Consider the following 13,677-nt stretch of genomic DNA (forward strand, 5'->3'; position numbering starts at 1 on the left):
TATTGTTTTTTTAGAATATTTTATAATTATTCTTTAATTATTATACATTATGAGCACATTTTAGTATTATTATTATTTTCTTTATTTCTAATGTGCTAACAGTTTTATACTTATACTTTTATATTTATATTTCTAAATCTGTATTTATTTTACAATTTTTTTTATATATGTTTTTGATCTAATAACAAATTTATATATTATGTTTTCTCTTTTTTTCCATTTTTGCTATTAACATTCAGCTAGATTACGAGTTTTAAGTTATGAGTCAAATAGCATCGTTATGCCCCATAACGCTTCATTTTCCCTAATGCTGCTATTACAAGTCTTGTCGGTATAGGTGTACCGCACACCTTTTAGCCAGTCACACAACGTCAGTACCGCACTTTTAAAAAAGTCCTTTTTCAATGGGACTCCCATAGCGCCGGTATCACGAGTTTGTCTGGGAGGCCAAAAAGTGAGCAGTACACTCTATAACCACAAGATCCGTAATGCCATCTAAAGTCAGTAGTTATAAGTTTTACGCTACAAAGCTGTACCATAAAGCTCATAACTAAAGTGTTAAAAAGTACACTAACACACATAAACTACACATATTAACCCCTAAACCGAGGCCCTCCTACATCGCAAACACTATAATAAAGTTATTAACCCCTAATTTGCGGCTCCGGACATTGCCGCCAATATAATAAACCTATTAACCCCTAAACCACCGCCATCCCACATTGTAAACACTATTTAAATCTAATTAACCCCTAATCTGCCATCCGCCCTCACCACCGCTATAATAAACCTATTAACCCCTAAACCGCAAGCCCCCACAATGAAATATACTTAAATAAACTATTAGCCCCTAAACCGAAAGCCCCCCACAACAAAATATACTAAAATAAACTATTAACCCATAAACCTAATGCCCCCCTAACTTTATATTAAAATTACAATTTCCCTATCTTAAATTAAATGAAAACTTACCTGTCAAATTAAATAAATTAATTTTAAACTAACAATTAAACTAAGATATTTATTAAACTACAATTCAACTAACTACCAATTAAATTAAACTAAACTACACATTAAAAAAATCCTAACACTAATCTAAAAATTACAAAAAGTATCTAATTACAAAAATAATAAAATAATTAAATTACAAAAAAATCAAACACTAAATTACGAAAAATAAGAAACAAATTATCAAAAATAAAAAAGAATTACAGCTAATCTAATAGCCCTACCAAAATAAAAAAGCCTCCCCCCAAATAAAAAAACCCCTAGCCTACAATAAACTACAAATGGCCATTAAAAGGGCCTTTTGTGGGGCATTGCCCCAAAGAAATCAGCTCTTTTATCTGTAAAAAAAATAAATAAAATAAAACCCACCAGCCAACAGGATTGAGCTTTCTTCCTATTGGCTGATTGGAACAGCCAATAGGATGAGAGCTCAATCCTATTGGCTGATTGAAACAGCCAATAGGATTTTAGCAACTCTAATCCTATTGGCTGATTAAAATCTTTCAGCCAATAGGAATGCAAGGGACGCCATCTTGGATGGCTTCACTTGCATTGAAGTTCCAGTTTACGGTGGCGACTGTATGAAGAGGATTCTCTGCGCCGGATGGATGAAGACTTCTTGCCACCTGGATGAGGACTTCGCCGGATGGATGAAAATAGAAGAGGCCGTCTGGATGAAGACTTCTTGCCGCATGGATGATTCTCGGGGGTTAGTGTTAGGTTTTTTAAGTTTTTTTTGGGTGGGTTTTATTTTTAGTTTAGGGTCTGGGCATGTAAAAGAGCTAAATGCCCATACAAATGCTCTTTTCAGGGTAATGGGGAGCTTAGGTTTTTTTAGATAGTTTTTTTTATTTGGAGCGGTTGGTTGTGGGGGTGGTGGGTTTTACTGTTGGGGGGGTGTTTGTATTTTTCTTACAGGTAAAAGAGCTGATTTATTTGGGGCAATGCCCCACAAAAGGCCCTTTAGTATTGTAGGCTAGGGTTTTTTTTATTTTCGGGGGGATTTTTTTTATTTTGATAGGACTGTTAGATTAGGTGTAATTCTTTTTTATTTTTGATAATTTGTTTCTTATTTTTTGCAATTTAGTGTTTTTTTAATGTAATTTAGTTATTTTTAGTAATTTTAGTGGTTTTTTTTTGTAATGTTAGGTTTTAGTGTAAGGCAGCTTAGGTTTTATTTGAGAGCTAAGTTTGTATTTATTTTATTTTAACTAGGTAGTTAGTAAATAGATAATAACTATTTACTAACTAGTCTACCTAGTTAAAATAAATGCAAACTTACCAGTGAAATAAAAATAAAACCTAAGCTAGCTGCAATATAACTATTACTTATATTGTAGCTAGCTTAGGTTTTATTTTACAGGTAAGTTTGTATTTAGTTTAAAATAGTTATTATTTAGTTAATAATTGTAACTTTAGTTTAGCTGTATTTTAATTGTTAAAGTTAGGGGGTAATAGGCTTAGGGTTACGTTAGGTTTAGGGGTTAATGGATTTATTTAGTGGTAGTGATGCGGGACGCCAGAGGTTTAGGGGTTAATAACTTTAGTATAGTGGCGGCGACATCAGGAGCGGCAGATTAGGGGTTAATAGTTTTATGTAGATGGCGGTGATGTTGGGGGCGGCAGATTAGGGGTTAATAACTGTATGTAGGTGGCGGCGATGTTGGGGCGGCAGATTAGGGGTTAATAACTGTATGTAGGTGGTGGCAATGTCGGGGGTGGCAGATTAGGGGTTAATAACTGTATGTAGGTGACGGCGATGTCGGGGGCGGCAGATTAGGGGTTAATAACTGTATGTAGGTGGCGGTGATGTCGGGGGCGGCAGATTAGGGGTTAATAACTGTATGTAGGTGGCGGCGATGTCGGGGGCGGCAGATTAGCGGTTAATAACTGTATGTAGGTGGCGGCAATGTCAGGGGCGGCAGATTAGGGGTTAATAACTGTATGTAGGTGGCGTGATGTCGGGGGTGGCAGATTAGGGATGTTTAGACTCTGGTTTATGTTAGGGTGTTAGGTTTAAATGTAACTTTTTCTTTCCCCATAGACATAAATGGGGCTGCGTTACGGAGCTTTTCATTCCGCGATCGCAGGTGTTTTTTTTCCCCCGGCTCTCTCAATTGATATCTATGGGGAAATTGTGCACAAGCACGTCAAAGCAGCGCTTGATTTCGGTGCGGTATGGAGCTCAACGCAACCATATCACCCGCACAAGCCTGCTTTTTTAAAACTTGTATGCTTTTTTAAAACTTGTAATAGCAGCGCTATAGGGAGGTGAAATAACGCCGCTTTTGTGGTGGTCGTTAAAATCCCTATAGCGCTCAAAACTCGTAATCTAGTTGTTAATTATTTTATATCCCTTTTTTAGAATATTTCGCATTCCTAATTTTAAACCATTACATATTATAAATGTATTGTTTTTATGTCAATATCCCAAAATATTTTGTTTATGTATATTGTAAATATCTGTTCTATTTTACCTATATGTGTTCGTCACCTGTATATTTTATTCCACATTTCTCTTTTTTACTTCTCTCTTTTCCTTTCTGTCTATTAAACTGTGTCATTTCTTTCTATGCTATTATATATATATATACAGGTGGCCCTCGTTTTACAACGGTTCAATTTACACCGTTTCAGAATAACAATCTTTTTTTCCAGTCATGTGACTGCTATTGAAAGCATTGAGAAGCAGTGCATTTATTAAAATAGCCAGTAGGTGGAGGTGTCCGCTTGTGTTGCAGCAAAGCCAAGCAAGCTGAAATTAATCAGTTTAACCAGACCTGAGCTATTGAGCAGATTTCAAAGGAACAAGATCTTCCTGTCTATAAATCAGTCCAGATTGGAATGCATAGAAAGAACTGTTTGCAGAAAAATGCAAGTGAAGTCTGTGTTGTGTGATTATTTTCTTAGGTTTATAATGCTGTTTAGCATTTAAAGTCTTCATTTCAAAGCTTTAAAAATAATGTATTAGGTGTTACTTATTACAATTTTGAGAGGGGCCTGGAACCTATCTCCCTCACTTCCCATTGACTTACAATATAAACTGGGTTTCAATTTGCAACGGTTTCGATTTAAAACCATTCCGTCTGGAACCTAACCCCGGCGTAAACTGAGGGCTACCTGTATATATATATATATATATATATATATGTTTTTCATCTACTCCCCCCTCTCTTGTATGTCTTCATTTCTATCCATTTCACTATTGATCTTGCTTTTTATCTCAGATATAGATGAGTGTAGACGCCCCTCTCATCCCTGCTCACAACTTTGTATTAATACTCGAGGAAGTTTCCGCTGTGACTGTCGCCCGGGATTTACTCTCAGTGAAGATGGAAAGACTTGCAAAGAAAAAAAGAAGCTCCCCCCCATTCTGTCTCAACAGGCAGAAGGTAAACATGAACTTAATAAACAAGAGTTAGTGAAAAACAAATACTAAAAGGGACAGTAAACTCAAAATTTAACTAAAAAAAGACTGGATCGTATCCTTTATTAAAGAGTAGTACTAGGTGAGTTTAGGGGTGTGCATGTCTCTATAGCCATCTGGCAGTTGTGTTTGCAAGTGTTTATGGCATGTTATCAATACATACAAACACTGCTGCTATAGACTGCTTAAGACTTGTGCACGCTCCTAAGCTTCTATAAGCCTTCCTAGCTTTACTCTTAAAGAAGTATATAAATAGAACAAAAAAAATGTAATAATAGAAGTAAATTAGAAAGCTGCTTAAAGTCCCATGGTCTATCTGAATCATGAAAGTTTAATTTTGCCATTAAGAATTGAATAACTGACAAATCCTATATAATAAAAGGCCAAGTGTGTTTGTCCGAAGCTGTCATGCACAGCAGAGACTGCGCGCAAGGACAAACACACCTGGCCTTCCAACTAACCTGGCGTTGTGTGGTGGAGCGGACGTGGCTGGGCGGGTGCGGAGTGGGCATGGCTGGCGGGTGCGACATGGGTGTGGCCGGGCGTGACGCATGCGGGGCCAAATACCGGGGCCGGCTGCTAAGAGACAGAGAGCTCTAAAGAGGGGGAATAGAGAGAGCAGAAGAGGGGGGATAGAGAGAGGGAGAGAGAGACAGCAAAAGAGAGAGGGGGAGAGAGACAGCAAAAGAGAGGGGGGAGAGAGATGGCAAAAGAGAGGGGGGAGAGAGACAGCAAAAGAGAGGGGGAGAGAGCACAAAAGAGAGGGGGGAGAGAGCACAAAAGAGAGGGGGAGAGAGCACAAAAGAGAGGGGGGAGAGTGCACAAAAGAGAGGGGGGAGAGTGCACAAAAGAGAGGGGGAGAGAGTGCAAAAGAGAGGGGGGAGAGAGACAGCAAAAGAGAGGGGGGAGAGAGCACAAAAGAGAGGGGGGAGATTGACAGTAAAAGAGAGGGGGGAGAGAGACAGCAAAAGAGAAGGGGGAGAGAGACGGCAAAAGAGAGGGGGGAAGAGAGATGGCAAAAGAGAGGGGGGAGAGAGCACAAAAGAGAGGGGGGAGAGAGAGAGCAAAAGAGAGGGGGGAGAGAGAGAGCAAAAGAGAGGGGGGAGAGAGCAAAAGAGAGGGGGGAGAGAGAGAGCAAGAGAGAGGGGGGAGAGAGACAGCAAAAGAGAGGGGGGAGAGAGACGGCAAAAGAGAGGGGGAGAGAGCACAAACCAGGGCCGGACTGGGAATAAAAAGCAGCCCTGGAAAACTTAGAGTCCAGCCCTAATTTTTGTTGAGCCAGTAGAATTTGCAAGCCCTATTTTTCTCAAAGGAGATTACTAGGACACGCCTTCCCCCCATTTTTTTTAAAATATCATGTTTGTATTAAACAAAAGTGCCATATTGTTGTTATATAGGCACCCTACAACCCAATTGCATCTATTATTCACCCCTTTAAATTGTAGTTTTCCAGCCCCAGCTGCTGCAGCCCACCGGGAAATCTCCTGGTATCCTGGTAGGCCAATCCGGCCTTAAAGCTCCTGTTAGAATTCTGTAAAGACGTCTTTACCTTGAAAATATTCCGTCCTTCAAAGGGGTGTTCCCTACATTTAAGTATGTGATATAGATGCATATATTGCAAAAGAACACAATTTTTTTTTTAATATCGTATGAAATGAATAAATGATTATTGAAATTAAAAGAAGCATTAATCAATCTTATTAAAAATCATTATAAAGTCGTCCTTTAAAACTCATAATTCATGGATAAATTCAAATTTGTATTGAAATTACACAGGGAAAAAAGTATTTAAAGCATTCAATGGAAATACGCGTTCTCCACAGAAAATGTGGTCAGTTTGGTGGATTTATGACATAGTCAAGTGGCATGATGATATGTAATACTTTGAAATATTATAAAGTTTGAATGTTACTTAACGGGATATTAAACCCATATTTTTTCTTTCATGATTCAGATAGAGCAGCAATTTTAAGTAACTTTCTAATTTACTCCTATTATAAATTTGTCTTTGTTCTCTTGCTATCTTTATTTGAATAAGCAGAAATGTAAGCATAGGAGCCAGCCCATTTTTGGTTCAATACCCTGGATAGCGCTTGCTGATTGGTGGCTACATATAGCCACCAATCAGCAAGCGCTACCCAGGTTCTGAACCAGAGATGGGCCGACTTGTGAGCTTACATTCCTGCTTTTTCAAATAAAGATACCAAGAGAACGAAGAAAATGTGTTAATAGTAGTAAATTAGAACATTGCGTAAAATTGCTGCTCTAGCTGAATCATAAAAGAAAAACATTTGGGTTCAGTGTCCCTTTAAGCTATCCAAAGCACAAATTAAATTACAGGTTAAGGGGAAACACCTTTAACAGTACAACAATGTCCCTTTAAATTGCAGGGGGATCAATCAGGCCCAGATTGAGCTTAGGGTATACAGGACATGCCCCCTGGGCCTGTTGTGTACAAGGGCCTGTTGCCTTAGCCCCGCCCAGTCACATGCACTTCTACTGTGTGTATAGTTGTATACACAGTATTTATATTAGAGCATTTCATGTTTAACTATTATGGCTCTTTAAACATGTTCCAAATTATGCAACAATATTGAGATGCCTTTCTTCATAAGGGCCGGATTGGCCCGCCAACATACCAAGACTTTTCCTGGGGGCCAGTGGGCTGCCTTCACCATAGGGCCACATCTTTGCTCTAGGAGGTCATAAAGCAAGCCTTGTGCCCATATGTAGCTCATTTCTTCAAGGCTTCTCCACTCCTGACTAAGGTGTGGGAGCCTGTGGTTGCATAAAAGTGGCCCTAGGAAAGGTAGGGTGGGTGGAAGCGAGGCCTGTGAAGAGGAAGGGCCAAGGGGTGCTGGGGCCGGTCTAACAGGTCAGGTTTTCAGGATTACCTTGGGTGAGATCAGGTATAATAACCATGGTAACTAATCAGCTGATTATTTCACCCATGCTCTAGATCAAATATCCTCAAAAAAAAAAAAAACGTGGACTAAACTGAATTAGGTACAGGCTAAATAGTCAGGACAGGAAGCCAAAAACAGGACAGTTGGCAACTATGAATGATAATTGTCTTTCTTACAGACGCATCACGGAGACTTTCTAATGAAGTTCAGGATCTTCGTTTGCTCGTTACAAATCTGGAACAGGTCAGAGCTGTCTCCCAAACTTTTACCACTGTCTATGAGTTTGCCTTAAAATTATTATTATTTTTTACTCTCATCCAAAGAAATCTCTTTCTTATAGGTTCCCTCCAACACTGTCTTATCTCTCTATTGTACAGCAATCTCTAAGAATTGGACTTGCAGATTCATCACTTAGCAATTTCACAGCTTACATTCACTTTCTGCATTATATATGTATTTTTTGTGTGTGCAAATGTGAGATAATATTCTATAATTGTCCCCAAATCCAAATCTCAAAAATTTCTTCTGAAAGCATTGTATGGCAACTTGTAAGATTTTTTTTTCTTTCTTTTAAAAATCATTGGATAAACTGCAGTGTGGTTTAGTAAAATTGCTTGAATTAGCAAACAGTGTAACGGCAAAATAAAGTTACGGGGGACTAAATACAATTTACACTAAATAAATTTGTGTAAAATAAAAAACACTCTACAGTGAGACTAAAAAGCAAATTCTGTTAAGGTTGATTTTCTTTAAAATGCTACAAATTGCCTTAAAGGGACATGAAACCCAACATTTTCCTTCATGATTCAGATAAAACACAATTTTAAACAACTTTCCTATTAACTTCTATTATCTAATTTGCTTAGTTTTATTGATATCTTTTGTTTAAAAGAATACCTAGGTAGGCTGAGGGAATTGGTGCTAGCTGCTGATTGGTGGCTGCACAGAAATGCCTCTTGTCATTGGTTTATTTATCTGTTTAGCTAGTTCCTAGTAGTGCACTGCTGCTACTTCAATAAAGGATACTAAGAGACTTAGGCAAAATTGAGGATAGAAGTAACTTAAAAAGTTTTTTTTTAGAAATCTATGCTTTGGGGGATGAATTATCAATCTCCGCTGCTCCATAACTGGTCCTCTGCCTCTGAGGCTGCGGTCTGCAATCCGCCTGATAATAAACGATCGGGCTGATTGACACCCCCTGCTAGCGGCCATGCTGTTGGCATTCAGCAATGTCTGTCGGACAGACATTGATAAATTGGCCCCTGTATCTGATTCACGAAAGAAACATTTTGGGTTTCATGTTCCTTTAATCAGCTATTGCAGCATTTTACACAATTTGTACTTTGGCTCCTCGAATAAGCATAGGGACAAATACATTTGTACACAAAAGCAAGAAGTATTTAACCCCTTTAAAGGGACAGTAAACACCAAAAATGTTATTCTTTGAAAAAATAGATCATCCCTTTATTTACCACTTCCCAGTTTTGCCTAACCAACACTGTTATAGAAATATACTTTTTACCTAGGTAGTTACCTTGTATCTCAGCTTCTGCAGACTGCCTCCTTATCTCAGATCTTTTGACAGACGTAAATAACTTCACGTACATGAGCACAATGTTATCTATATGAAACACGTGGACTAATGCCCTGTAGCTGTGAAAAAGTGTCAAATGCATTCATATAAGAGGCGGCCTTCAAGGGCTTATAAATTAGCATAGGAGCCTACCTAGGTTTAGCTTTCAACAAAGAATGCCAAGAGGACAAAGCAAATTTGATGATAAAAGTAAATTAGAAAGTTGTGTAAAATTGTACGTCATAAACGTTTAATTGTGACTTTTATTTACTCCTGTGTATGTCACGTACCTGCTCCAAACTACTATTTCTGCTCTTTGGTCACTGGATCTCTCTTTCTGAGAGAAGATGAGACTTACACATTTTTTTTCTTTCTCTGTGTTTTTGTCTGTATGTACGAATGATCACTGTTGACAAGAGCTGGAGGCAAGTCTGTATAATGGTGCGCTGTGCTGAGCCAGCGTAGGAGGAAGAGATGTTATGCAGTACTGGAAAAAGTATTTGCTGCTGACATTTTTTTTTTGCACAAAATAATTATTCATAAAATAGTTAGACCATTTGTCAGCTGTATAAACTATAATGTGATGTTCTAACAAAGGTTGGTGCAAACCCAACTGCCAAGCAAGATATAAAGGAGCAGGACACGTGTTTGTTCTTAAATACTTAGAAAAACATTAGCTTAGATACTGAGGATATCTTTATATGTTAAAGGGACACTGAACCCAAATTTTTTCTTTCGTGATTCAGATAGAGCATGCAATTTTAAGCAACTTTCTAATTTACTCCTATTATCAATTTTTCTTCGTTGCTATCTTTATTTGAAAAAGAAGACATCTAAGCTTTTTTTCTTGGTTCAGAACTCTGGACAGCACTTTTTTTATTAGGGGATGAATGTATTCATCAATCAGCAAGGACAACCCAGGTTGTTCACCAAAAATGGGCCGGCATCTAAACTAAACATTCTTGCATTTCAAATAAAGATACCAAGAGAATAAAGAAAATTTGATAATAGGAGTAAATTAGAAAGTTGCTTAAAATTTCATGCTCTACCTGAATCATGAAAGAAAACATTTGGGTTCAGTGTTCCTTTAACTCAGAGAGGTGATCAAATCCCTCCCCATCTTTCTCCCCATCCTCAAACTCCCTTCCTCTTTCTGTTCTTCTACACCCCACAATCTTTCTCTTCCCCTCCTCTCTGTTTCCATCTCCTCTCTGTTTCTCCCCCCCCACTCCCTCCCCTTTCTCTCTGCCCCTTCCCTCCTCTTCCCCTTTCCCCTCTTACTTCTCTCTCTCTTCGGTTTTCCTTTCCTTTTTTTCTTTTCCATTTATCTCTCTTATTCCCTTCCTTACCCTATTTCTCTGTCTTCCTCTTTCCCCTCTCTTCCCTCTCCCTATCTTTCTTTCCCCCTTTCTCCATTCTCTACTCTTTGTTTCCCATTACTCTCTCCCTCTATTAGTTCCTCCCTTCCCTCCTCTTTTCTTGCTCAGTCTCTCCCTCCTCTCTCCCCTCCCTTCTTTCTTATACTTCTCAGGTTCTTCCTCTTGAACTCTATCCCCTCTCCCCCTCCCCTCTGCCACTCTTTCCTCCCCCTCTCAGGCTTCCTCCCTTCCCTCCTCTTTTCTTGCTCAGTCTCTCCCTCCTCTCTCCCCTCCCTTCTTTCTTATACTTCTCAGGTTCTTCCTCTTGAACTCTATCCCCTCTCCCCCTCCCCTCTGCCACTCTTTCCTCCCCCTCTCAGGCTTCCTCCCTTCCCTCCTCTTTTCTCGCTCAGTCTCTTCCTCCTCTCTCCCCTCCCTTCTTTCTTATACTTCTCAGGTTCTTCCTCTTGACCTCTATCCTCTCTCCACCTCCCTCTGCCACTCTTCCTCCCTTCCCTCCTCTTTTCTCGCTCAGCCTCTCCCTTTTGATGGGTTTTGTGTAACTTATTTGACTTGCATAACAGTTAATCAGAGCTCTGAGGTTGCGCGATCCCAATGCGCGTTAAATTTAATTGTACTCAAGCGAACGTTTTTTACTTTCAACTCGTAATACTGTGCTTCTTCTGATGTGCGCAAAGAGCCATGATAAACCTCTTTTTGCTTGCGTGCAACAGTTACTGCACCACTTGTAATCCAGCCCTTAATTATCCTGTATGTTTTCCAGAGGTTGGACAACACTCTCTCTGCCCTGCAACGTCTCTTTCCGGTGAAGCTGTCAGAGATCCGCTCTGATCAAGTACTAGAATTCTGGGAGCGAATCCAAAGTTTGGATCGTGTGGATTCTCTGAGTGATCAGCTCATGTACATGGAAGAGAAGATGGGAGAGTGTGAGTGACTATAGAATCATAAACAATAGGTTTTTTTTCAAATATTTTTATTGTATTGTTTTTTTCAAATGTAGCATCAAAGAGGAGCAAAGAAATAATATTGTACTAATAATACTAACTGTATGAACCAAAGCCCCAAGTACTAGACCACTAGCTGATCCTTCCCCTCTTCAGTACGACCGGCACACCTAAACAACTCCTCTCCATTCACAAAAAATGTATTCTACGCAAACCACCCCAATGCATACCCATCCCCCAAAACGTAAAAGGCTGTGCTCCTGCCACTAGGTTGCGCCTTAACCCCCCCAAGAAAAAATCCTCCCAAAATATAAACAGCTTCTGAGATGAAAACTCATACCTTAATAACCGATCTGTGTTGTCACTTTTCAGCCTCTTATAGCCACATCAACAGGGTCCCTCTTCCATTTCCTCTTTCCAGACAAAAGCTTACCAAATTTTCCCTTCTATTTAAACAATGTTCCTGCTGTAATTTTGATTGGTTATTAGGTTAACATAGCATGATTGGAGTTAGAATACTGACTGGACTGTGATAACTAAGCCCTCCAACTCTTCTTTCATTATTTATTATGCTGGCTTCTCTTCATCTCTTCATCTATCTCTTAAATGGCTCCCTGTCTTCTCCTATTCTACTTCCTTCTTATAAAGAATATAGGAACATATATTTTTATAGGTATAGAATAGACAAAATACAATACGAATGCACTTTCCTTGATGCTGCTCGCCAAAGAGTCTCTCCTTCGACCCAGATTAGAAATGCAAGTGTAGAAAAACATAATTTATGTAAGAACTTAGCTGATAAATTAATTTCTTTCATATTGGCAAGAGTCCATGAGCTAGTGACGTATGGGATCTACAATTCTACCAGGAGGGGCAAAGTTTTCCAAACCTCAAAATGCCTATAAATACACCCCTCACCACACCCACAATTCAATTTAACGAATAGCCAAGTAGTGGGGTGTTATAAAAAGGAGTAAAAAAGCATACAAAAAAGAGGAAACTGGAAATATAATTGTGCTTTTATACAAACAACCATAGCTACCAGAAAAGGGTGGGTCTCATGGACTCTTGCCAATATGAAAGAAATTAATTTATCAGGTAAGTTCTTACATAAATTATGTTTTCTTTCATGTAATTGGCAAGAGTCCATGAGCTAGTCACGTATGGGATAGAAATACCCAAGATGTGGAACTCCACAGAAGAGTCACTAGAGAGGGAGGGAAAAAAATAAAAACAGCCATTTTCAGCTGAAAAATTAAATCCACAAAAAATAAGTTTTTCTCATGAATTGAAAGAAAAAACTTAAAACATTAGCAGAAGAATCAAACAGAAACAGCTGCCTGAAGAACGTTTGTACCAAAGACTGCTTCAGAAGAAGCAAATACATCAAAATGCAAAGAAGACCAAGTTGCTGCTTTGCAAATCTTATCAACTGAAGCTTTATTCTTAAAAGCCCAAGAAGTAGAGACTGATCTAGTAGAATGAGCTGATCCTCTGAGGTGGGGACTGTCCCACTCCAAATAAGCTTTATGAATCAAAAGCTTCAACCAAGATGCCAAAGAAATGGCAGAGGCTTTCTGACCTTTCCTAGAACCAGAGAAGACAACAAATAGACTAGAAGTCTTCCTAAAATCTTTAGTAGCGTCAACATAATATTTCAAAGCTCTTACAACATCCAAAGAATACAAAGATCTTTTCAAGAGCATTCTTGGAATTAGGACACAAGGAAGGAACAACAATTTCCCTACTAATGTTGTTAGAATTCACAACCTTAGAAATATTTTTAAACAAAGTCCGGCAAAACAGCCTTATCCTGATGGAAAATCAGAAAAGGAGACTCACAAGAGAGAGCAGAAAATTCGGAAACTCTTCTAGCTGAAGAGATAGTCAAAAAGAAACAACACTTTCCAAGAAAGTAGTTTACTATCCAAAGAATGCATAGGCTCATAAGGAGGAGCCTGCAAAGTCTTCAAAACCAAATTAAGACTCCAAGGAAGAGAGCTTGATTTAATAACAGGCTTGATATGAACCAAAGCCTGAACAAAACAGTGATATCAGGAAGCTTAGCAATCTTTCTATGAAATAAAACAGAAAGAGCAGAGATGTGTCCCTTCAAAGTACTTGCAGACAACCTTTATCCAAACCATCCTGAAGAAACTGTAAAATTTTAGGAATTCTAAAGAATGCCAGGAAAATGTATGAGAAGAACACCATGAAATATAAGTCTTCCAAACTCGATAATATATATTCCTTGAAACAGACTTACAAGTCTGTAGCATAGTATTAATCACTGAGTCAGAGAAACCTCTATGACTAAGCATTGAACATTCAAGTTTCCATACCTTCAAATTTAACGATTTGAGATCCTGATGGAAAAACATCCCTGAGACAGAAGATTTGGGTCTTAGAGGAAGTGGCCAAGGCTGGCAACTGGACACCC

General features: G+C 38.8%; 1 protein-coding gene across 2 annotated transcripts in view; it reads left to right on the forward strand.

Annotated features, from left to right (window-relative positions):
• Window positions 1-13,677, forward strand: part of EGFL8 (EGF like domain multiple 8) — a 65,682-nt gene that overhangs the window by 24,032 nt on the left and 27,973 nt on the right. For both annotated transcript variants that reach the window (XM_053689160.1, XM_053689161.1), the window contains exons 6-8: window positions 4,236-4,400; window positions 7,520-7,584; window positions 11,057-11,219. In XM_053689160.1, coding sequence (XP_053545135.1) covers window positions 4,236-4,400; window positions 7,520-7,584; window positions 11,057-11,219 — 393 coding nt within the window. The remainder of the gene's footprint in view (window positions 1-4,235; window positions 4,401-7,519; window positions 7,585-11,056; window positions 11,220-13,677) is intronic.

This window comes from Bombina bombina, chromosome 7, assembly GCF_027579735.1.
Source record: "Bombina bombina isolate aBomBom1 chromosome 7, aBomBom1.pri, whole genome shotgun sequence".
Classification (NCBI taxonomy): Eukaryota; Metazoa; Chordata; class Amphibia; order Anura; family Bombinatoridae; genus Bombina; species Bombina bombina.